General features: G+C 47.1%; 1 protein-coding gene across 1 annotated transcript in view; it reads right to left on the reverse strand.

Moving 5' to 3' along the window:
- Window positions 1-363: 363 nt before the first annotated feature.
- Window positions 364-24,227, reverse strand: part of PPEF2 (protein phosphatase with EF-hand domain 2) — a 28,647-nt gene continuing 4,783 nt past the window's right edge. The window contains exons 2-16 of the mRNA XM_045079886.1: window positions 23,953-24,080; window positions 23,763-23,820; window positions 22,710-22,885; window positions 21,673-21,787; window positions 20,806-20,852; window positions 19,205-19,371; window positions 18,725-18,761; window positions 18,474-18,623; window positions 13,701-14,039; window positions 10,732-10,917; window positions 9,085-9,227; window positions 5,882-5,988; window positions 4,392-4,555; window positions 3,571-3,658; window positions 364-1,112 (exon numbers count right to left, since the gene is read on the reverse strand). Coding sequence (XP_044935821.1) covers window positions 859-1,112; window positions 3,571-3,658; window positions 4,392-4,555; window positions 5,882-5,988; window positions 9,085-9,227; window positions 10,732-10,917; window positions 13,701-14,039; window positions 18,474-18,623; window positions 18,725-18,761; window positions 19,205-19,371; window positions 20,806-20,852; window positions 21,673-21,787; window positions 22,710-22,885; window positions 23,763-23,820; window positions 23,953-24,080 — 2,159 coding nt within the window. The 3' untranslated portion in view covers window positions 364-858. The remainder of the gene's footprint in view (window positions 1,113-3,570; window positions 3,659-4,391; window positions 4,556-5,881; window positions 5,989-9,084; window positions 9,228-10,731; window positions 10,918-13,700; window positions 14,040-18,473; window positions 18,624-18,724; window positions 18,762-19,204; window positions 19,372-20,805; window positions 20,853-21,672; window positions 21,788-22,709; window positions 22,886-23,762; window positions 23,821-23,952; window positions 24,081-24,227) is intronic.

The raw sequence follows: 24,227 nt of genomic DNA on the forward strand, positions 1-24,227 counted from the left end.
AGGACCACACCATGGTCAGCTCTCCTGGCTCTCCCGCTTGCTGACTGCGCGTCTTGGGATTTCTCAGCCTCCACAATCATGTGAGCCAATTCCTTATAAGAAATCTTACAGACTGATATGACTCTGTGATCAAGTGATCTACCTCTGGGATTTTTATCTTATGAAAATGTAAAATTCCAAAGACTTTTGTAAAATGAGCTATATGCACAAAGTTATTAACCACAGTGTTACGGATAATAATGAAAAACTAAAAACAAGGTACATGTTTCACAACTAGAGAATGGCTGAACAGATTACAGTGCGCCTGTTTGAAAGAAAATCATGTAGCCATTAAACTAATAATCACGAGGACTATGTAGCAACACGGGAAAGTATTTACAAGTAGATGTGAGTTTATTTTTTTAAAAAAGAACATTAAATTATATAAAAACTATAGTATAACAAGAAAAGGTAAGTAATGAAAAGAATCCACGTTTGGGTCATGGGACTGCAAAATTTCTCATAACTTTCCTTTACGATTAAGATATTTTCAAAACAATAATTAAAAGGCATAAAAATGAAAACAATGAGGGGATTGAATTGTCAGTGGTTCTTAACTGGGGTAGACTTGAGAATTTAAAATATTTATACCTGGGTCTTACCCTGTGAAACTTTTGAGCTAGGGATAGGGTAGCTACATATTTAAATACACACACACACACACACACACACGCACACGCAGAGAGCTGATTCTGATGAACACTGGTAGGCAATTTCTCAGAGTAAAATTCCACAAATCTCTGGAAAGTAAGGGAGCTATTGCAGGGACAAGCTCAGTCTTGGTTTTGAGGCACCACGGGAGATGGACACAGGCTGCTCTTACTGTGTGCTTGGCTTGCTGCCATCCCCGTCCTCAGGGTCTGTGGTCTGGGGGCAGTCTGAGGCATCGCCCTCTGGGCAGGATTGCTCCACAAGGCGGAAGGCCTCCAGGAACTCATTGATGTCGATGTGGCCATCCTTGTTGAAGTCAATGCTCCGGGCAAGGTCACAGATGCAGTCATCTGTGATGTCAATGTTCATATGAGAGCTGAACAGCTTCCAAGTCTGCCTGAACTCGTCCAATGAGATGAACCCTTACCAGAGAGAGGAATTCAGGTCAGTGAGTCAGTTTAGTTTTTATGTCCATCTGCTCTGACATTCTTGCAGGGACACCTGCTCTCTACCGTTGAACAGACAAAGATGGCCAAGGCCTTGCATCTAGTTTAAACTACCAAGGGGGTGGCACAAAACCAATGGTTCACCAGGGATTCTCAACTGGGAGCATTTTTGCTTCCCTTCCTCTAGGGACATTTGCCAAGGTTTGGAAACGTTTTTGATTGTCATGACCGTGGTGAGTGTTACTGGAATCTAATGGGTAAATGCCAGAAATGCTGCCACATACCCTACAGTACACAGGATGGACCCCCAAAAAACAAATATTCAGGCCAACATGTCAAAAGTGCCCTTGCTGGGAAACCAGGCATTAAGTCATCCCAAACAAATATTTTATTTTGCTTATAAAAAGCCTCTGGACCCATACATCTATGGTCAATTGATTTTTTTTTTTACAAGAGTTCCAAGACTATTCAAAGGGGAAAGAATTGTTTTTCAACAGATGGTAATGGACAACTGGACATCCCCATGTAAAAGAATGAAGCTATCCCCCTACCTTGCACTACCAACAAAAAATGACTCAAAATGAATCAAAGGCCTGATTGGAAGAGCTAAAAGTATAAAACTCTTAGGAAAAAAACATAGATGTAAATCTTTGCTATCTTGGGTTATGTCATGGTTTCTTAGATATGACACCAAAAGCACAACAACAAAAAAAGATAAATTGGACTTTATTTTAATTAAAAAATTTTGTGCATCAAAGGAAACTACCAAGAAAGTGAAAAGACAATCTATAAAGTTGGAGAAAATACTTGCAAATCATCTATCTAATCATGGCATAGTATCAAGAATATATAAAGAACTCTCATAAATCAACAACAGAAAGATGGATAACTCAATTAAAAGATAGGCAAAGGATTTGAATTGACATTTCTCCAGAGAATATATAAACATTTACAATAAACACATGAAAAGATGCTCAATATCATCGGTTATTAAGGAAATGCAAATCAAAGCCTTGAGATACTGTACACCCAGCAGGATGGCTTTGACAAGGGTGGGCAGAGGTAGGAAGTATTGGCGAGGACAGGAGGATAAGGAGAAACTGGAACCGTCCGACCTTGTTAATAGGATTATAAATGAGTATAGCCACTGTAGAAAATAGTCTGGCAGTTCCTCAAAAAGTAAAACAGAGTTTTATGCTATGATTCAGCAATTGCATTCCTAGGAATACATCCAAGAGAATAAAAAAACATATGCTCACATAAAAAGTTGTACACAAATATTCACAGAGTCATCATAACAGCCAAAAAGTGGAGACGATCTAAATATCTACCAACTGAAGAGTGGATAAACAAAATATGGTGTAGATATTTTATATCCATAGGACGAAATTATTAGCCAGCTCTAAAGAGGAATAAAGAACTCATACATGCTGCGACATGGAAGAACTATGAAAACCTTACGCAAAGTAGAAGTCAGACACTAAAGGCCATAATATTGTAGGATTCCATTTATATGAAATGTCCATAGTAGGCAAATCTTTAGAGACAGAAAGCAGATTAATGGCTTCCAGGGGCCGATGGAGAAGGGACAGGGGCGGAGAGTGACCACTAACAGGTCTGGGTTTCTTTTTAGGGTGATGAAGTGTTCTATAATTAGATAGTGGTGATGTTTACACAACCTTGTGAATATCCTAAGAACCAGTGAACTGAACATTTTAAGTGGATAAATTATATGGTATGTGAATTATATCTAAAAGTAGGTGGGGAGAGTGTAGTAACATTGAAAAAGGTCTTTGGGCCAGTAGGGGAATAGGAGGAGGGATACCAGACCTCCCTATATATTTTTTTTTAAAGATTTTATTTATTTATTTGACAGAGAGAGATCACAAGTAGGCAGAGAGGCAGGCAGAGAGAGAGGAGGAAGCAGGCTCCCCACTGAGCAGGGAGCCTGATGCAGGACCCTGAGATCATGACCTGAGCCGAACGCAGAGGCTTAACCCACTGAGCCACCCAGGGGCCCTTCCCTGTACATTGTTTGCTAAGATCCTGTGAATCTGTAGTTATTCCAAATAAGTTTAAAAAGAATACTTCGGGATGAGATTGTAAAAGCCTTTCTACTCTAGGCACTCCCCAGTACTTTATGGCTATCTTTGATAGGACGATAAGGGACAGCACACCTTCTAATCACGGTTTTTCCTATGAGAAGTTCTCATCCCTTTTGTCTTCATTCTTCTCTGCCTGACCTCTCTTCTACATGGATTGCGCCTAGTGCCAAAATACTTTTCTAGTTTCTGCCATTTATTTATAAGCATAATTGTTATTTACTTTGCCCCCAAAGTGCTTGAGTAGAGAGCTAAGTGACCAGGAAGGAGACTGAAAAGGAGGTTAAGTACATGCTACACATCAGAAGTGACGGGCTAACAAGTGTCTTTACCTGAATGGTCACTGTCTATGATCCTAAAGATGGTCTCCAGGTTGGATCGGTTCCGATACAGTGTTTCCAGCAAACTTGACTGGATGTTCTACAAAAGAAAATATACGTTCTTTCTGTATCTTTTGTTCAGGCTTGTCCTCATATATAATTAACACACAATCAACCCTGACAATAAGATAGGGTTGAAACAGCCTGAAGAGATTTTATCCCTAAGCCCTTCAGCCTACCAAATAACCTAAGGGTTTAAGAAGTACTTATAGCCCATGATGGAAAGGTTCTAAAATTGACTCTGTTAACGGTTGCAAATATCTGTGAAGATATGAAAAACCACTGAATTGTAGTTTGAATGGATGAATTGTATGGTATGTGAATTAAATTGAAATAAAGCCATTTTAAAAAGTACCTAGCCCAAGGCCTTACATTCAATAAGTATTTATTGAATAAAGCCTTTTTCTTTTTCTCTTTCTTTCTTTCTTTCTTTCTTTCTTTCTTAGTGAGGGAAGCAGGATGGTTCCCGGGAAGTCAGACAGACCTGGGATTGGGTCCCAGTTCTACATTCTAGCAGCTCGGTGAGCAGCGTCCTTGTAGGTATAATGGTGCTGATAAGACCATCCTTGTGAGGTAGGTATTTTGAGGATAAATTGAGGCAATATATGTAAGTCACTTAACACAAAACCTGACATACAGAAGCTCAACAAGTAGTTCCCTTTTCTCATCCATCTTCTTTTCTGGGTTCTCCATACTTGCTGCCGATGCAAAGTTCCCCATAGGGAGCTTCATGGCCCACAGTATGGCGGCACGCAGCCTCTTCCCACCATTACCTCCCGGCTCCGTTGTTCCTTGGCCAAGTCCTTCAGCCAGGACTTGTACTCCAGCATGGAGTCCGTGGAGCTGCTCACCAGCTGTGGCCTCAGCATCCGCCATGGCAGTCCCAGCCGCAGCACCGACTCCACGGCTTCTGCCCAGTCACTCAGGGAGATGAAACCTACAGCAACAAGACCATGAGCTGACTTGTCACTTACAAGTCCAGTGTCCTGCCCCACAGTGCAGACCTTTTTATCCTGACATACCCCCTGCTGTCTGCAGGGAACAGAATTAATGGGCACTGTCACTCTTTTTGTGGGTTAGGTAGAGTTTCCTGGAAATGGGTTGCACGAGTATGCCCAATTAAATAAGCATTTATGGTCCAGATAGTGCATGGGACATAATTATATTTTAGAATTATTTGTGGTCTATCTATAATTCAAATTTAATTAGGCATCCTGTTTTTGTTTGCTAAATCTGGCACACTACTGAAAAGTCACACAACACTCCTGTAAATAATATCCTAAAACTATATACATATATATATGTGCATATACAGCATTAGTTGTTGGTACATATACGAGCAGATATTGCCGTGAATTTATGATTGTTACCATTATTTTATAATGGGGATATATATATATATATATATGTGGTCAATGTATATTAGACAAATATTCTATTTAGTTGAGCAAAGACAAAAATCCTAGCTTTGATAATAGAACACAGAACATATATGTATACACTAAGCAAGAATAAGAAGCCAAATCATTGTGTTTTTTGCTAATTTTTGGATATATTTCTTGTAACTTCCTGCACCCATTGGTTTTTGCTTAGTTCTGGCCTTGTTACCCTCCCCTTGTCTCCATCTCTTTGTAACATCCCCTCTATAGTTGCTAAACTCACATTCTGTTAAAAGTTTGGAATTTTAGGGCGCCTGGGTGGCTCAGTGGGTTAAGCCGCTGCCTTCGGCTCAGGTCATGATCTCAGGTTGCTGGGATCGAGTCCCACATCGGGCTCTCTGTTCAGCAGGGAGCCTGCTTCCCTCTCTCTCTGACTGCCTCTCCATCTACTTGTGATCTCTCTGTCAAATAAATAAATAATAATTTAAAAAATCTTAAAAGAAAAAGTTTGGAATTTTAGGGACACTTGGGTGGCTCAGTTAGTTAAGCATCTGCCTTTGGCTCAGGTCAGGATCCCTGAGTCCCAGGATCGAGTCCTGCATCAGACTCCTTGCTCAGCGGGGAGTCTGCTTCTTCCTTCACCCTGATTGCGCTCTCTCTCACTCTCTCGCTCTCTCATTTTATTTAAAAAAAATAAATAAAAGCTTGGCATTTTAAACTTTAGAAAAGATAACAAGAACATTAAGTTGAATAAAATGAAAAAAAGGAGTCAAAGATGTCCTTTGGTCCTGAGTTCAACAAATAATGATGTGATAACTTCTGCTGCAAAGATTTTTTTTTTTTGCCTGTTTCCTTTTAGGAATATTTTACTTGTCTGGTCTTACCAGTTTTATCTGTGTCATGCTTCTTAAATTCACCAAGAAGATCTGAGGAATGAGCAAATAACTTTTCCCGCAGAGATCTCAGCGCAGACTCCTCTACTCTGCTAATCCTGGGACAGGGGATGAAAACAAACATTTTAAAAAGTTCACATCAAGGAAACAGTCACACGTTTGTTTTTCTTACCACACTTCTCTCTCTCTCTCTTAACACCTCAACCTTCTGAAGGAAGAGCTCCAGCTCTGATTTCTCCCCATTATTTCTCCCTGCTGGGCTCAAGCAGGACCTGCCACCGTCCTACCCAGTGCAGGACGGTAGTTACGGCAAAAGTTCTGGAAAAAGACCACCTTTGTGGTAATGTTATCCTACTGTACCGCACCTCAATTTCCCCATCTTCAAAACAAGAAGGAAGGAAGGAAGGAAATTTGTACCTGCCTCTTAGGATTGTGAAGATTAGAAAAGTCAGTTCATACAAAGCACTTAGAAGAAAGCCCAGCACATTCAAAGTGCTTAGTCAATGGTACCTGTTATCATGCTAATATGCTTTCCTTATAATTTGTTATTATGTTATATAGACACAAGGCAAGATTTATGAATAATGAAATGACATTAATTAAGTTTTCTCATTCTTACTGGATCAAAAGAGTAATCCTGAGCAAAACACTAGGCCCAAAGTAAGTATTCAATAAATACGTGTAGTTGAATGAATAAAAAGATAAGAAGAGATAAAGGGGAAAAAAAAAAAGAAAAAAGGTAAATATATACTTTGTCCTGCCTCATTGAGGAACCAGCCATTCTATAAATGATGACCAGATAACCTATCTTTTGGGGGCAGTGACAGACACACATGTGCACATACACACACACACAGTTTCAATCATGTTTGATGAAAATCGTCCTCGTAGTTTAAGGTGTTTAGCAGAATAATCCTTACGGGGGCGCCGGAGACCCCTAGAAGAGTGTGAACTTCCTAAAACTCATCCCTAAATGTATAGGTATGTGAGTGTATTTGCTTTTTCTGGAGGGAGTTCATTGTTTCATCAAAGGGTCAAAGAAGTATTGGACTCCCTCGGGTACCTGGGTGGCTCAGTTGCTTAAGCATCTGACCCTTGGTTTCTGCTCAGGCCATGATCTCAGGCTCGTGAGACTGAGTCCCACATGGGGCTCCACACTCTGTGGGGAGTCTGCTAGAGATTCTCTTCCTCTTCCTCTGCCCCTCCCCTGTTTGTGCGCACTCTCTCTCCAATTTAAAAAAAAAAGAACTATGGGACTCCTTCTCCTCCCAAAAGTTTTAAATAACTGGTTTGACAAAGCATTCAAACCATCTCCTGTTACATTATCATCATCCAGCGTGAGCACACAGGGACGTAGTGTAGTGATGTTCTCAGGCCGCATTTAGATGGACGAGGCTCTCTGTTTCTACATCAGGCAGCCAACAGGGGCCGCAACTAAATGCAGAGCTCTGCGTGGATTACCTCAGTCCTCCAACACCCACTGAGGAAGGTCCTATTATTACGCCCCTTACAAAGTAACTAATGCACAGTCATGTAGCTAAAAGGGGTGGGACTAGCAACCAATCTTGACAGGTGAACTCTAGGCAGGTCAGACTCTTATTGTGAGATGTGGATGTGAAGCCAGAGGAAACCGATGCCGAATGAGTCCTCTTCTAAGAAAAACACGCGGTCCCGAGTATACGGACCCCGAGCCATCAACTCCGGGTGGTCAGAGACATTTCCCCCTCACTCCCGCTCCAGGGAGTTGACGTTGTTGGACAAGTGATCACTGGGTAAATTAGCTGATGTTTACCTCCTTTCATAAAGCCAATGAATATTTCCAAGAGCTCTTTAATCATGTTATTAAAACATACCTATAGGCTTCCCTACAGTGATTTCTTTTGTAGCGACGACACCTAAAACTCGTGGAATTGGGCATTGCAGTTGTGCGGGGCCCACGCCTAGAGATCCTGCTTGGTGGGGCTGTGGGGTGTCCAGGTGCCTGAGTTTTGGTAAAGCTCCCCTTTGGTGATGGAGGCCTCCGCACAGTGGGTCTGACTATCAATTAATGAGTTTAAATTCTCATATAAAACATCTTCTTGAGTGATGTGGCCTTGATTTTCTAACAACTTGAGTGTTTCATAACTCCGGATATTTAGTAACTCAAGAGTGGTTTAAAATAAGGCTCTTTATAGCACTCACACCAACAGATGTTAAATATTAATGTGGTCTCTTTCCACTGGATTTATGTTAACTTTGGTTTGATTTCTAATTAGTTCATCTGATAATTAAAGAAGCTTGTTCCGTGGCACTAAAACTGCATCTGTTAGTCGCTTTTGTACACTGGGACCCTCTTCTTGGTGAGAGGCAGTACCACATGTCCATTACATGTCTGATTTCTGAACTAAGATGGCCTGGGCCAGGCTTGCCTTCCCTGTATATTAGCTGTGGGACCATGGACTGGCGGATTTAACCTGTGTTCCTTAATGATCTCCTCCATAAAACTGAAATTCATCTGTATTTCCTAAGTTCATTGTGAGACAATACGTATAAATTCTTTACAATAGCACTTCATGGATGGGAAGCTCTCATCGAAGGTGAGAACTCAGAATCATCTCAACAGAAGCCATGCAAGTCATATTATACACGTCCGTCCCCAGGAAGAAAAAGGCACTGTCAACAAATGTGTGGACTGAATCCCATCTGTCAAATCCCTAGAAACCAAAGAACCTTTGGCTGCGGCTTATGGGGTAAAACAAACCCTTTATGGATGAGAGAAAACATAAGAGTGATCCTGGAAAGACTCAGTGGCCTGGCATATGGTTACCCAAGATGCCCCCATTGAGAATAACTTCTGCAGGAAGCAAATCTGTTGCTTCCATTAATGATGGGTACGTGCAGATCTTAAAGTGTATGAAGAAGAAGAAAGAGGCCATTGCCATGTCTGTTGTAGACCTCACTGCTGACATCGCTGGACTTCGTTGTTTTGTTGTTGTTCTAAGTAGGCTCCATGCCCAGCGTAGAGCCCCATGTGGGGCTTGAACCCACAAACCTGAGACGGACACCTGAGCTGAGCCCACTGAGCCACCCAGGTGCTCTGTAAATTCTGAACAGTCACTTAGAATTTGGATGAATGTAAGAACGCTTGACATTTCAAAGTTTCTACAAACACCGTAATTCTGTTTTTCTGTAAATCGTTCATTAAAGATTCTTACCTCTGCCTCATAGTCAGCATGTGGGTTGCCTTGTTCGCTTGATACTGCACGATGTGCGGGCTCAGGGCCGGCCCCAGCTTGACATAGGCCCCCCTGTTGCTGCCAACTTCATAGTAGTTGGAGGCAGAAAAGATGGTCAAGACCTGGACCAAAACAGAAGGCCTTCGGATTCAATGAAGAACGCTTCACCTCCGATCTGATAGGGCCCAGCCCAGTCTCAGGGGCTGTCCCTCCACCTTGACCTCACCTATGGATATTTTTACTTCTTTAAAGTCATCAATGCTAGTGAGGCAGGAGGTGTGATTCAAGCAATAATTTGAATTCTGATAGGACACCCACAACATGGTATCTTTTTTAAAAGTTTTATTTATTTAGAGAGAGAGTGAGCACGAGAGGGGGAGCACCAGCTGCGGGAAAGGCAGAGGCAGACGGAGAAGCAGACTCCCTGCTGAGCAGGGAGCCCGCCCCATGAGCCCCCAACTCCAGGATCATGACCTGAGCCGAAGGCGACACTCAACCAACTGAGCCACCCAGATGCCCCAAATAATGGGATTTCTTCCCTTTTAGTCTCAAGTACAGCAGCCAGGGTCAGACATAACACTCCATTTAGGTCAACCAGAGGCGAGCTGGATCTTACAGTCGGCACCCCAGTCGTGAAAGTTGGTGTGAGGCCTTGTCGCAGAGCTTCCCACCGAGTCCTGTGTCCCCTAAGATGACCTGTGAGAAAAGCTTCCACACTGTCGGGACATCAGGAAACGGTAGATACTGCGTCTCTTCTCCTAGAGTTACAAGAAATAGAGGAAACTGAAGGTTCTCGAAGTCCTGCAGGAGACAAACTTGGACTAACCAGACGTTTCTGAGATTAGTTGATCTCCCTCTTTACGCCCCGCACGGAAGCCTGTTCTTCTGCAGACTTAGCTCTCTGGGCCATGCTCTCATCCCAGCGGCACCGGCCTGGGCAGACGCTGGAGGACGAAGGTGTGAGAAGGCGAGGCAGGACACGGAACGCGCTCCGGAGAAGACAAGCCACGCGGCATCCCCGCTGGGCCGCGGTGCAGAAACCCCGTCACCTTGTCGTCTTGTTGGAAATGCATGTCAGTGAGCGATGTGACTTCAGAAACAGAGACGCGGCTGGGAAAACCCTATTTCTGTCCCAGAGATGGGGTCGTCTCTGCCCTCTGTTCTCTCAAGGGACAACTGAGTGGCAGCAGCGACCGGACTCTGAGGTTCGAAGAGGCTGCGAGGGGCGCCTGGGTGGCTCTGTCGTTGCTCGTCTGCCTTCCGCTGGGTCATGATCCCAGGGTCCTGGGATCCAGCCCAGCCTTGGGGGTGGGGCGGGGGGCTACTCAGCAGGGAGCTGGTTCTCCCTCTCCCCTTCCCCCATCCCCGCTCGCTCTCTCTCTCTCTCTCTCTCTCAAATAAATAAAAACAAAATATTTAAAAATAAAACAACATACTTTGAAAGCATTTGCCATTTAAAAAAAATTAGATAAAGTAGATAAATAAATAAAGGGACTGTGAAAGTCAAGGGTAAGTGACTGTAAAGGACCTGGTTGCCCTGAGCAGGGGGGCGGGGCTGACTGTGCTCGCCCAGGCCGGGAGGACCAGGAGGGAGCACTCCCGCGCCACGGCCGACCCGGCGCCTACCTTGCGGCTGTGGCAGAACTCGTAGCCCTCTGGTTTGCATTCGTGCGAGCGGATCAGGAACTGCAGGTTGTATTTCTGCAGCAACTGTTCTGTCACATTAGGGCCAAAATAACAGCCTCCTCCTCGCACGGTGTTGGCCTTGCAGCCATCCTGGGCCATGGGATCGCTCCACAGGATATCGACCACCTGCAGAGACCAAGAGATGTTGCTTCCCTAAAATCTAGGCAGAGATTCAGAGTCACTCCATGAAGACGGGAGGAGGAGGAGGAGGAGGAGTGAAAGGCGGATGAGGAGAGGAAGAAGAAGATACAAATGTTTGCATAAATGTGAGTGATTGTCTATGGGATCAATATTTGATATGTGCTTATATACATATATATATATATATATACACATTTTTAAAAGATTTCATTTATTTATTTGACAGAGATCACAACAAGTAGGCAGGTGGTGGGGAAAGGGGAGGGGGAAGCAGGCTCCCCACTGAACAGAGAGCCCGATGCGGGGCTCGATCCCAGGACCCTGAGATCATGACCTGAGCTGAAGGCAGAGGCTTAACCCACGGAGGCACCCCGAAGCCCCTAAAAGATTTTATTTATTTATTTGTCAGAGAAAGAGAGCGAGCCCAGGCTGGGGGAGAGGCAGAGGGAGAGGGAGAAGTAGGCTCCCCACTGGGCAGAGAGCCCAACTCAGGACTTGATCCCAGGACCCTGAGATCATGACCTGAGCCGAAGATATTTAACTGACTGAACTACCCAGGTGCCCTGACGTATGCTTATATTTTGAACCCCTGAGGTTCCAGAATTTTTTATTACTCAGAGGAGGGTGTATATGTGCATACTGTTTGACAAGCATGTTACCCACTTTCTTGGAGATAAATCTTAAATGAAAGCTTGGCATGTAAACCACCTAACAAGCGAGTGGCTCTGGGAGAAATCTTCAGTTAGCTGAAGAGTGTCTGGTCTCCTGGACGGTTGTCCTAAAGAGAAGGCAGAAGTTGTGGGCCTGGCAACATGATCTCTCATGCAGCCATCAAAAGGCCCCAGCTGTGGTCCTGGGAAAGTACGATCAAATGCTTCAGTTATTCAAGTCATTACAGAAGAGAATTCTCTCAAAAGAATTTGCAGAAGAGCTGAACAACTGTCTAGCAATTCAGGTTCTGTCCTTTTGTTACTATTCAGGAAAACACTGATGGCCAATCTTCTATAATTTACATTAAATAATGGGTGTATTTTGGTTGTTGACACCCAATACTTTCTAAATGTACTTCTGAGGGAAAAATGCATTTGATTCGTAAATATGGGAACATTATTACTGAGTCACATTTTGCAAAAGGAGAGATTTGCATTTACTTTATAAGTTTGTTCTCCGTTGGTGTTGAAACCCATCAACATCATGGATAGATAGCTCAGGGAGCGCGCCATCTTTCTCCCGGAGGTTTCCCGCCTCGGAGTCCGCTGCAACTCCTTTTTCTCAACACCAACCATCTAATCAATCTATAATCTGCTAATTTTAGCTCTTACCTAATTCTGAATTCTCTCCTTTTCTTTATTGGATGAACCGTTAAAAAAATAAAAAAAAACACAGCCAAGATTATAGGTCAGAAATGGCTGAACACTAGCAAGTTCCCATAGTGCTACAAACACAAGCTTACCACGTGATCTCCCACGTGGATTATAAGCCCCCCACCCCCAGCCTTGCCCCCGCCGAAACGTGCCCTCCATGCAGCTGCCGGGGTCCTGGTTGGGCGAACACTGCGAGTGCCTACTCTGTGGTCCTCTCCCTCTCCCTTCCAGCGAACAGAACTCCGATGATGGGCCTCACTGAACCCTTGCTTTCCCGGTCTCCCTGCAGGGGGCCGGCTCTGTGACACACGTCTGGAGATTCTGGAAAAGCCTTTCATTGCCTGGTAACAGAGGTCCACAGGAGCTGCTCACCTAACCGGTCTGGCCTGGAGCTACAGTAGCCATCTTTCGGACACATTAAAAACAAAACAAAGCAGCAGTGTCCACAATGACAGCCGAGATGCCCTTGAACGGACGGATGGATAAGGCAGATGTGGTCCATATACACTATGGAGTATGATGCCTCCATCAGAAAGGACGAATACCCAACTTTTGTAGCAACATGGACGGGACTGGAGGAGATGATGCTGAGTGAAATCAGTCAAGCAGAGAGAGTCAGTTATCATATGGTTTCACTGATTTGTGACTCATAAGGAGTAGCATGGAGGACATTAGGAGAAGGAAGGGGGAAATGGAGGGGGGAAATCGGAGGGGGAGACGAACCGTGAGAGACCGTGGACTCCGGGAAACAAACTGAGGGTTTCAGAGGGAGGGGGAGGGGATGGGTGAGCCTGGTGATGGGTATTAGGAGGGCACAGAGCGCAGGGAGCACTGGCAGTGAGAGGCAAACAATGAATCGTGGGACACTGCATCAAATACTAATGCTGTACTGTACGGTGGCGAACATAACACAATCAACAAAACAAAAACAGAATCAGGGGCGCCTGGGGGGCTCAGGGGGTTAAGCCTCTGCCTTGGGCTCAGGTCATGATCCCAGGGTCCTGGGATGGAGCCCCGCATCGGGCTCTCTGCTCCGCGGGGAGCCTGCTCCCCCACCCCCGCCTGCCTCTCTGCCGACTTGTGATCTCTGTCTGTCAAATTAAAAACAAAACAAAACCTCACAGCGGCCTCCAGTCAGGTCCCGGTTACCCCCCGCCCGCCCCGAGGAGGCGGGTCACTCAACCGGGTTTCCTCGGGCCACAGAGCCCACCGCGCAGCGCCCCCTCCTCTGTGAGGCGCACCGGGGGGCGGTGAGGCGGACACGGACACCCTCCGGGGGTCCCCGCCCCGGGGGAGGCAGGAGGTGGGGAAATGCCCTCATTTACTGGAGGGAACAGACCCGCTCGGGTTCCGGACAGCCCCGCCCGCCGCCCCCCTGCCCGGAGCGGCCCCGCCCCCACCCACCTGCTTCCACTCCTCCCGGGTGGGCTCGGGCGGCTCGCGGGCTTCCGGGTCGGCCTCGGGCGCGGCTCGCTCCGGCTCCCCCTGCGCCCCGCTCGGCGCGCTGCCCCCCTGCTGCGGGCACCCGGGCAGCGCCAGGTCCACGGAGCGCCGCGCCCGCCGGGCCGGGTCCGGAGCCGCGGGGCCGCCGCAGGGGAGGCTGGAGGAGCGGCCGGCTCGGGGCGCCCCGCCGGAGCCCGCGCGCAGGGGCAGGAACCACGGGGTGGGCCGCGCCGCGCCCGCCTTCTTCGGCGCCGGTTTCCCCTTCTCCTTCCTCGTTTTGCGCCTCAGGGTGGAGACGATCTGAAAACGTCCAGAGAAGATGCAGACGCTGCGACGACCCCGGAGGAGGCTGCTTGGGTGCCCCGCGCCCCCGCCCCGGCCTCCCAGGTCAGCGCCCCGCGCGGGGGCCACACTCCGGCGCCGGTCCGGGCCCAGCCGCGGGCGCTCAGGGCTCGGGGAAGCCTCCGGTGAGGCCGGGCCGCCGGGCACCGCGGCGGTGGACCGGCGCCGTCCGCGGGCCTGCATTTCCGCGTGTCTGTGTTTCCTCTTTCTAGCATTTCATATAGACGGAATCTTACAAAAGTTCTGATCTGTGACCAACTGGCCATGGGTAGAACCTGGTCTCCCACCGCAGGGAAGTCGAGAAAACCCACGCGCGGCCCGGGTTTCCTGGAGGAGCCGCGAGAGTTTCGTCCGCGCAGGTGCGCCTGCGCGGTCTCCCGGTTGGACCAGAGGAGACTTGCAGCCCGTGAGAAACGCGGGAACAGGAAACGCTCGGTGCGCTGCCGGGGGAGACGCAGCGCTTCTGGGCCTCTCACAGGAATGCTCTTCCCTGTTGAGGAAGGAGGTGGGCGGGCGCACCCCTTTCCAGCCTGGACCTAACTGGAGAGATTCTTTTGGCCAGAGAGAGTGTGGTCCCTGTCCCTGACTCAGAGGCATCACGGTACTGGGACCAGGTTGACTATGGAATCACGAGCTGAAGGAATTCTGATCCCGGGCAACAGAGGGGTCAGGCCAGGGAGCAGAGCTGTGGCATCTGGCAACCATTCCTGGCCTGCCCGAGTGCCACAGTGGAAACCAGGGACACAACGTTGCAAGGATAACAACGACAGAGGTCTGGGCCACAACGGGAGCTCTCGGCACGTGCATGACCAAAGAATGAGAACTTTCTGTACATCGATGTAAGGACTGTGATCCAAGGAAGCCATGTCTTGGTGTGGACTGGCCTAGGGCAAGGACAAAGGACACTCAGAGAAGGTCAGCCGAACCTGCATGATGTTTCAAGAGGAATCCAGATGAAAGAGAACAGAACAGAGGTGTTCTCTAACTCTGGACAAGTTCTAATGACTTCCTAGGCACCTGAGCCCCAGCATGGAGAGTGAAAGGCCACCAAGTGTGAATGGACTAGTAACCCCCTCCTCCTCTCCTTGTTGCAACTCTGATGGAGGGCCAGACAAGTAGTCCCACCCCTGTCCACCCATGGGTGACTTTATTTTAAGGATGTTATTATCTGCCATCAAGAGGCATCGATAAATGATATTTAAGGAGAATAACAGCATTTATATGTATTGAGCCCTTTTTAATTAGGCGCTATGCTGGGCACTTACCGTGAATTCACTGGTTCATGCCACTGCTATGAGACTGCATCTTCATTCATGGTTTTACAGGAATTCATTGATTAGCGCCCCCCTCCACCCCCCACCCCCGTGAGATCCTCATTTATAGTCCAGATGAGAAACAGGAGGCACAGGGTCACTGAAACATTATCAGGACTGAATCCAGATAGCTGACTCTGGGGCTCCTACTTTTGTGCTTGTCCCTGCACTTGGTACAGATGGAGACACCCCCCTTCCCCAGAGCTTTGCAAACCAACTATTAGGAAGGTAGCTTTTTGCTTAGCTACAGAAAAGAAACCATTCTTCAGCAAAACTTGCCAAAGTCCCTACTTCTCCTGTATGCATTAAATGTGAATCTTCCCATGAGATCATCTGCTTTTATGTGACTTGCTGTCTCTCCCTCTGACATAGATACAGAACAGAATGTTTGAATTTTAAAAAAGTGAGGTACAAGACATCATGCAGAATTGACAAAGGAAGTACAAAGAGCTAGTTTTAGGTCTCTTGGGCCCCTCTCCTCCATGAAGAACATGAAACAGTTGAGATGATGGAGAAGCAGAGACGGGATTTATAATGAGGATTTTTGGAGGAAACTGTTGAAATGCTGCAGGCACCCCTTCTTCCACCTCTGCCAAGGAGTTATCCTTTCCCCTTCCAATACTAAGTCTGTGGGTGCAGGAACACGCATCTCATCTTACAGTAACCAGACCACAAGGAGCCATAGCCAGACAGATAGGACTCGAATCCAGAAACCCTGGACTGAACGCAATTATTGCGTGAGACTAATGGAGTGTGGACTCCACGGGGGAGGAGATGAACATGGCTCTACGTGTGGAAAGCAGGGTGTGCATGGAAATTTGGGGAGCAACAGGGACAGACCAAGGCAGAGTATGGCTACCTAACACCTGTCCACTCTTCTGCCTTAGAAATAGAAACCCAGATTCTTACAGATGCTACCTAGAATGAAAAATACACCTTCCAACCTGCTTTTCAGCTAAATGTTAACATATGACAAAATTCTGAGCAGAAATAGGAACAAAAATTTTGTGTACATCTGAATGTCCCTTAAAGGGAAGAAACGTGCCTTTCTTCTACTCTCTAATTTATGCTGCTGGAACATGGTCACAATGGCTGGAGCTCATGTAGCCATAGTGGGTGGGTCATGATGCCACATGGGGGAGCCACAAGAAGGCAGGAAACAGGGCTAGTGACTTTGTGGTGTTACTCTACCAGCCCTGGACTGCTTGCTTCCAGTGTTTATTTACAGAAGGAAGAGATAATCATTAAGCCATTGTCATTTGAAGTTTTCTGTCACTTCAGCCAAAGGCAGTTAATACTATTTCCACTTAAGTTCAAATTTTGTAAAGCACACACACACATATGTTCATTTAATCCTCCAAACATCTAAGATATAGTCATTCATATTCCTATAGGATACATTCAGAAACTGAAGTTATAATAAATAACTTTTTTCAAGGTAATATTCTATAAGTAAGAGAAAGAGAATTTTTTTCCATATCTGTCCAACTGCATGGGCCATGGTGTAACCACTTGCCATGCCTACTCAAGGAAAAAAGAACATATTTCCCTGCTTCAGTATCTGTGTGGCAGACTACCACTCTCCCAGATCTATTTTCCCCTTCGTTGCCATAGGAATGGAAACCCCAACTTTTGTGCTAGGCATGTGGCCAACCAGAAAGAAGATTGTATTTCCAGCCTCCCTTCCGACAAGGTGTAGTCATGGAACTATTTTCTCAATAATGGCACGAGAGCAGAAGAGATGTCTGCAACTTCTTCCCTGGGTCTTAAAAGGGCAGGAATATTCTTACCCCCTTCCTTCCCCTACCCAATTGCTTGGAACACAGATGTGGTGGCAGACCACCTTGGCCTGCAAAGATGAGGCATGGGAAAAGACACCCTAAGGAGAGCAGAGTAACAAGACATAAGAAGGCTTGGTTCTTGGATAATCTAGTAAAATGAAGCTGCCTTACCAGCTGCGGTGACGTGCATGCTCCAAGGTTCAAACCCAGGTTTGTCTGACTCCAAAGCCATGCTCTTTCATTTATGTCTCATATAATACAGACTTAGATTAATTAGCCCAAAACACACTGGCTTCGTGGTAAACAGTTCTCTTTGGAACTGCTTGGATGAATGTTGTCAGGGATATTGCAATAGGGACTCCTGCGTGTGGGAACGGGCAGTCGGAGGACAGAAACCGTAAGACACCATTCGAGTACAAGAGCCTGTGATTAAAAGAAAATGAAATCTTTGCTTTCTAAATTTTCACTTCCAAAGTGCAGCAGAAAATAGAGACGTGCATATTGGAGGTCAGTGGATTTCGTCTCTCATTCCCTCCTCCTGCTGGTGCTTGTGAACTCCCTTGGGAGGCAGCATCTCTGGTTATCTCTGCATCTCCCCGACCACTTTCCCTGCACAAAGTAAGCACTTTAAACACAGCTGTTGGGGTGCCTGGCTGGCTCAGTGGGTTAAGCCTCTGCCTTAGGCTCAGGTCATGATCTCAGGGTGCTGGGATCGAGCCCCACATTGAGTCCCCCATCGGGCTCTCTGCTCAGCAAGGAGCCTGCTTCCCCCTCTCTCTCTGCCTGCTTGTGATCTCTCTCTCTCTCTCTTAAATAAATAAATTCTTAAAAAAAAAAAACATAGCTGTTGAGTTTAATTTAGAATTGATCTCCATCTATCTGCCATAGTACCCTCCCTGCATGAAGTAGGCACTCACACACATTGGGTGAGTTTAACTGAGTTATTTGAGAAATGGAGGCTGTCCACGAGCAGTGCTGGAGGGGTGTTAGAGCTGTCTAGATCAGGGATGGCAAATAGAAGGCTCTCGTTGCCACTCCCCACTCTCGCGTCCATAGCAAACATCATAATGGATCACAGCATACTTGCTCCTTGCCCCCAGATGTTGACCCCTAATCTTTCTCCTTTGACTGGTTTAATGACTTCTCTTAATAGCCCTATTAGTCACCCGGAGTCAGCATGCAAGACAACATTTATGCGCCCGTGATACTGGATTAAATTATTACCAACTGGGTTGTTATTATTATTAACTGGGTTAAATTACGGTGAAACACGCACTACTTCATTACTCAGTCAGTACCTTGTGCCTGTCTAGTTTAGCCAAAAGCTCCAGGTCGGTCATGTCTGACACTCCACCATGAAGAATCAGGACTTTCTCATCAACCAGAGTGGCCAGAGGAAGCCAACAGAAAACATCCTGCAGTATTTTTAGTATTTTCTTGCCATGTGTCTGGAAAATGATATTAGGAAGATACTAAGTTTCTAAGATACTAAGATACTAAGTTTCCACATATCTGAACTAAGAAATTTTTGCTTTTAAAGGTCGCCCACCTTATATTTATGCATCACTTCCTTGGTAAAGCCATATCTAGATTTAGAAGCAAAAAATAGATATTATATCAGTGACAACAGTCATGCTATAGCTTAATGTTTATAAAAATTCATATTCTATATACATATACTTAAATACACAGAAAAGAGACTGAAGAATAATAGCCAAAACGCTTACAATTGTAGCATTATCTCAGTTCAGGAAATTATGGGATATTTTTATTTGCATCCTTTTGCTTATCTGTATTTCTTACCTTTTCTATAGAGTATGGATATGTGGGAAACATTTGATGGTTTTATTAGGAGTAGAATAACGTGTAAGTTTTAAAGAAATATTTTAAACATCAGACATTGTGTATTCCTTTATAAAATTGGAAAAGTGCTTTTAAAAGGCACCTAACACCTCAGAAGCTCTAAGAAAATAACTTTTTATGTAATCACAAGCAAACATCAAATGCCCAAGCGTGTTTAGTTTGTTACCGTAAGTTCACCATATAGTCCTCATGGTTTCCTCGGTTAAGATGGAACTCTTTCGGGTAGACCAACATGAAGGCGAAAAGAACCATCAGGATCTCGACTGAATCCTTGCCTCGATCCACGAAGTCACCATTAAAGACGTAGGCCCTCTCTGGTGACGGGAGGCCATTCTTCCCGATGAGAACAACAGCAACAAAGGAAAGGGATAGGAAATCAGGACAAGCCGGTGTGTAGTTGACAGTTAATGTCAGACTGAACATCAATTCTGTGTTTTCTGGCTCTCCTGCAAATGTGAATTGTCAACTAAAGCTGGAAGTATTTTTTTACTGGTTTTACAGTTCCTTTCTAGCAGGGCTGAGGTTTTGACATCCTCATCAAAATAAGCGCTTTTTACAAATCCAGAGTCTTGCCATGTGGTATGGTCAAAGGACGCTAAACTCGTGATCCAAAAGCCAGTTCTAAGTTTTGGCCACAGCATCTTTTTTTTTTTTTTTTTTTTAAATAAGATGTTTTCATTTATTTGAGAGAGAGAGAGAGCACACACACCCATGAGCAGGGGAAGGGATAGGGGAGACCGAGAGAGAATCTTAAGCAGACTCCCCACTGAGTGCAGAGCCCAACTCGGGGCTCAATCCCATAACCCAGACGCCATGACCTGAGCCACATCAAGAGTCAGACACTCAACCTACTGAGTCACCCAGGGACTCCTGGCCACGATATCTTTAGTAATAACAACAACAGCTGTCAGATTCCTCAGGATTAAACAAAACATTAAGTAGGAAGATGCTTTGGAAAGCACAGTATATATAAAGTAACATTGAATTAGTAGAACATTCATCTATGCTGTTACATGTTCTACATTTTATAACTAAAAATGGATAGGAAAATAGTCAGGTGCTTTGATAATCACCTTTTTTAAAAAAGATTTTGTTTATATTTTGAGAGTGAGTGAGCAAGAGAGAGAGAGCACAAGCTGGGGGAGGGGGGAGCGGAGAGGCAGAGAAAGAAGCAGCTGAGCAAGGAGCATGGAGCCCGATGTGGGACTCGATCCCAGGACCCTGAGATCATGACCTGAGCTGAAGGCAGACACTTAACTGACAGAGCCACCCAGGCGCCCCAATTTTCTTTATTTGGGAAAAAGGAAATCAATCACTAAATAATGATTTGTTCTCTTTACTAACCTCAGATCTTTTTTAAAAAGATTTTATTTATTTATTTGACAGAGAGAGAGATAGCAAGAAAGGGAACACAAGCAGGGAGAGTGGGAGAGGGAGAAGCAGGCTTCCCACTCAGCAGGGAGCCAGATGCGGGGCTCGAACCCAGAACCCCGGGACTATGACCTGAGCTGAAGGCAAACGTTTAATGACTGAGCCACCCAGGCGCCCCTATTAACCCTAGATTTTTAAAACAGTTTACAAAAGCATACTAAAATATAATACAGTGCTATCTTTTATATTATGTATTTGCTACTATGTATTCTTATTTAAATAATTTAAAATAATATTTTAAAAATCCAAGCAATACTTAAGCATTTGTTTAATAGATACTGTATCTGAACTTCTGGAGTAAGCCTCAGAGCAAGACAGGATCTTAAACATTCCTACCTTATAAAATATAAATATTAAATCATCCAGCTGGCCATGTAAGTCTCCTAGTAAAGATAGAAAGAGAACATCAGTTTCTATGGGTCCTTACCACTGGGTCTCATTTCTACTACAAAAAGGGAAATACCCAGAAAAATCTGACATAGCAATGGTCACTCATTTTTCCGTATGTAAGACAGGGATAAATATTAATTTCCCCAGCTGTGGGAACAGTTAATATTGAAATCAGAAAACACAGTGCTGGCTTTCTACGTGATTATCATAAAGGGTGAAGGAAGCAAAGCTAGGACAGAACTGAGGATGCCCAGTCCAGTGAGACCTGGAGAGAGACCTGCCCGACCCGAGGTAGGAAACCGTCCCTCACTTATGGGCCCGGGTCAGGAGAGTTTTCAACAGATGTTGGGAATCTGTATTTTAATATGAAATCCTCCAACCTTCAAACTTTGGAAATTAATTTAAAAATGTTAAGAACATTCCAGGGCAAGCAAGACCCAAGTGCAGGTTGCGTGTGGACCTGGAGAGCCAGGTGACAATGGGGTGTCCTATAGTCCGCATCCCCCACGACGGGGACATCGGTCCCCACCAGGTGTGTCAACATGAATGAGAACCTCAGGACGTGGGCAGAATCTCGACAGACGGCATTTCTGTCTGGCGGGAGACCCTCTGAGGGCGGGAGGGGCTGCACGGCCCGGGAAAGCAGAGCCCACGCCCTCCGGCCCCGCAGCGCTTCGCCGCACCTGCACCGCCTGTTTCCGCACACTCGGGCGCCGCGAGCGCTGTCCGAGCCGCGCCCCTCCCGCCCCACCCCTCCCGGTCCCGCTCTCTGGCTCGCGTCCAGCGCGTGCAGCCAGCTCGGGCCGCGCTTACCGCACACGGTGACCTCCTCGCTGTACCGGGTGGAGACCCGGTTGATGTTCGGCAGCTGCACCAGGTGCTTCCTGGTCTCGTGCAGAAGGTTCAAGACGTAGCGAGCGTGCAGCTGCTGCGGGGGTGGGGGCGGGGCGCAGAGCGGTGCTGACACCCCTGCCGCCACCCGCTGACTCCAGTCACCCGAGACCCCAAGAGGGACCCTGGGGCCCCAGGGCCCCATGCCTGGGTCCTCTCTTCTTCACCCATCTTCTGCTCTGCTTCCTGCTTCCCGTCGTCTCCAAACACTGAGCTGGTTTCCTCTCTCCTGCAGCTCCACCAGAGCCTTCCCCGCCCGCCACCATCCATTCCCTGTTCCTGCATCCCCGGTCCTCCCTTACCCCTCCTCACCAGCCACAGGCGCCTCCCTGAGGTCCCCAAGCCATGCAGGCAGGGTCCTGCCTCGTGGCCTTTCCATCGGTTCTCTCCACCTAGAACATTTTTCTGGAGACATCCCACGGCTCATCTCCTCACCACCTTTGACCTTGGCTTGGAAATCACCTTTTCCATGGCGCCTTCCAAGATGACTCTATAAACTGACATCTCTCCTACCTGGAACTTGGTTTATTCTTTCACACAGCTCTACTTGCCTTCTAATATACTCCAGAACTACTTATTTGTTGTTGTTTTGTTATCAGTTGTCTGTCTCCCCCCTGGAACTTGAGCCCTGTGAGGGTGGGAATTTCTCTCTGTCTAGCTCATTGCTGTGGTGCCCGGTGCCCAGAACAGGGCCCGCACACAGCAGTGCTCAGTAATGATGTGTGGGATGTATGAACGAAGAAAGATTACATGGTTTGGAGGTGAGGTTTTCAGTGCATAAAAACTGGCCTCTTGACTTGTGCAAGGTTCTGGCCAAGCAAAGGGGACACAGACTCTCTCTAGTGGCGCCATGACACCAACACCCTAAACCCAGAACTACTCCTTTTGCGTTGGGTCTGGCCTCCCTCTACGTCCCCCCTGGAGTTGGTGGAGACGCAGGTGCCCCCGAGTGAGCTTACTTGTTTCAGTCTGAAAGCTTCCACCAGGGCCGTCGCGTGGTCGGGAAGGAGCGGGAAGGAGAGGTGTGGTCCTGTGTAATTGTCTGGGACCTCAATGGATTCGTAGTCGCTGGGCTTCTCCATCTCAGCATCCTGGGGGAATCTCTCCTCAGTGAACATGCGGTTCAGGAAGTCGCCTGGTCAGGACAGAGAGGGGAGGCCGGCTTGCGATCCGATGGGCCGTCCACGGGCAACACAGTCGTTCCTTGGACGATGTTGGACGTGGAGCGCGCCAGTCGGGCATCAGCTCCGAGGCCAGAGAGGAGAAAGGAACGGGAAAGTGACAACAGATTCACGTGGGCGGGAGGAAGAAGTTATGCTTTTATGTCCATTCCCTTTGACTTTTATTTTAAAAGATGGCTTAGAAAGAACTTGACTTAGAAAGAACAGAAATTTAGGAGCTGAGGCTTGTAAGCAAAAGCAAAAGGAAAGGCCTTGGTGGGGTTGGGGAAAGCTCACAGGCGTTTCTGGGGCGTGCAGTGAATGTGGCGGAAGCCCTTAGAACTTCAGGGCCCTCCAGGCAAGGGTCCACCTCCAGCCTCTGCCATCTCTGGACTGGGAGCGCCCAGGCCAGAAACACTGGAATTAACAACCTTTCCGATCAGCAGCCTTTCAACCAGGGAGCCTCGGGAGTTGACATATGGAGACTCTAGTTGTCGTCTTCCGTGGGGTCATTCCAAGGCATGCATTTTGCACTGTTTCTCAGGCACACTGAGTTGCTGGCTTAGTAGCACCCCCTCCTCCACACACTTCATTGCCGGGTTTCCCTTCCCTGAATTCCTTCCCCACTCCCACCCCCCGCCACTGTTTCCTGCATTTAACAAATAAGCTCCTTGCACCCAAATTCTTGCCTCCGGGTATGCTCCTGGGAGAACCCAGAAGCTGCCACTGATTTGTCAACCTCCCTGCTCACTCCCTGGCTGTCACCGGGTCTGTGTTCTCTCTGCCACCCCCTTCTGTCTGAGATCTACGACGCCGAGACAGGAGGATGTGCTGCATGGCAGCTCTACTCACGCTCGTGGTTGCTGCTGGGGGTAAAGTGATCCACAAGATAGCTGAAGAAGTCATGGAGCTGCGGGAGAAGCAGAGACTCGGCTTCAGAGATGAGCGCAAAGAGAAGGGGGGGGCTCCCGATCAGCCGCCCCCCTGGGGCCCCGGGGCTGAAGACAGAGCGCCGGTGACTCCGCCCCCCCATCCCGCGCACCTTGACCTGGTCCTGCTGCCCGGCGTACTCTATGGACTGGAAGATGCGCCAGGTGCAGTGCCGCCTCATCTCCAGGCGCGCCATGTAGCGCCGGTACCATCTCTGGATGAGGGCTGCTGCCCGGAAGGCTGGGACGGGCATGGAGGAGCGAACCTGTGAGCCGGGACTCCCCGGGCCAGCGGGGAGGCGAAGGGCCCCTCTCCTACATGTAACTGTGACGATGGGAAAGAGCCAGCCATTGCCGCCGGTGGGGAGGATTTGCCTGATCACTGGCT

The sequence above is a fragment of the Mustela putorius genome, unplaced genomic scaffold (genome assembly GCF_011764305.1).
Source record: "Mustela putorius furo isolate JIRA1106 unplaced genomic scaffold, ASM1176430v1.1 tig00000430_pilon_pilon_pilon, whole genome shotgun sequence".
Lineage (NCBI taxonomy): Eukaryota > Metazoa > Chordata > Mammalia > Carnivora > Mustelidae > Mustela > Mustela putorius.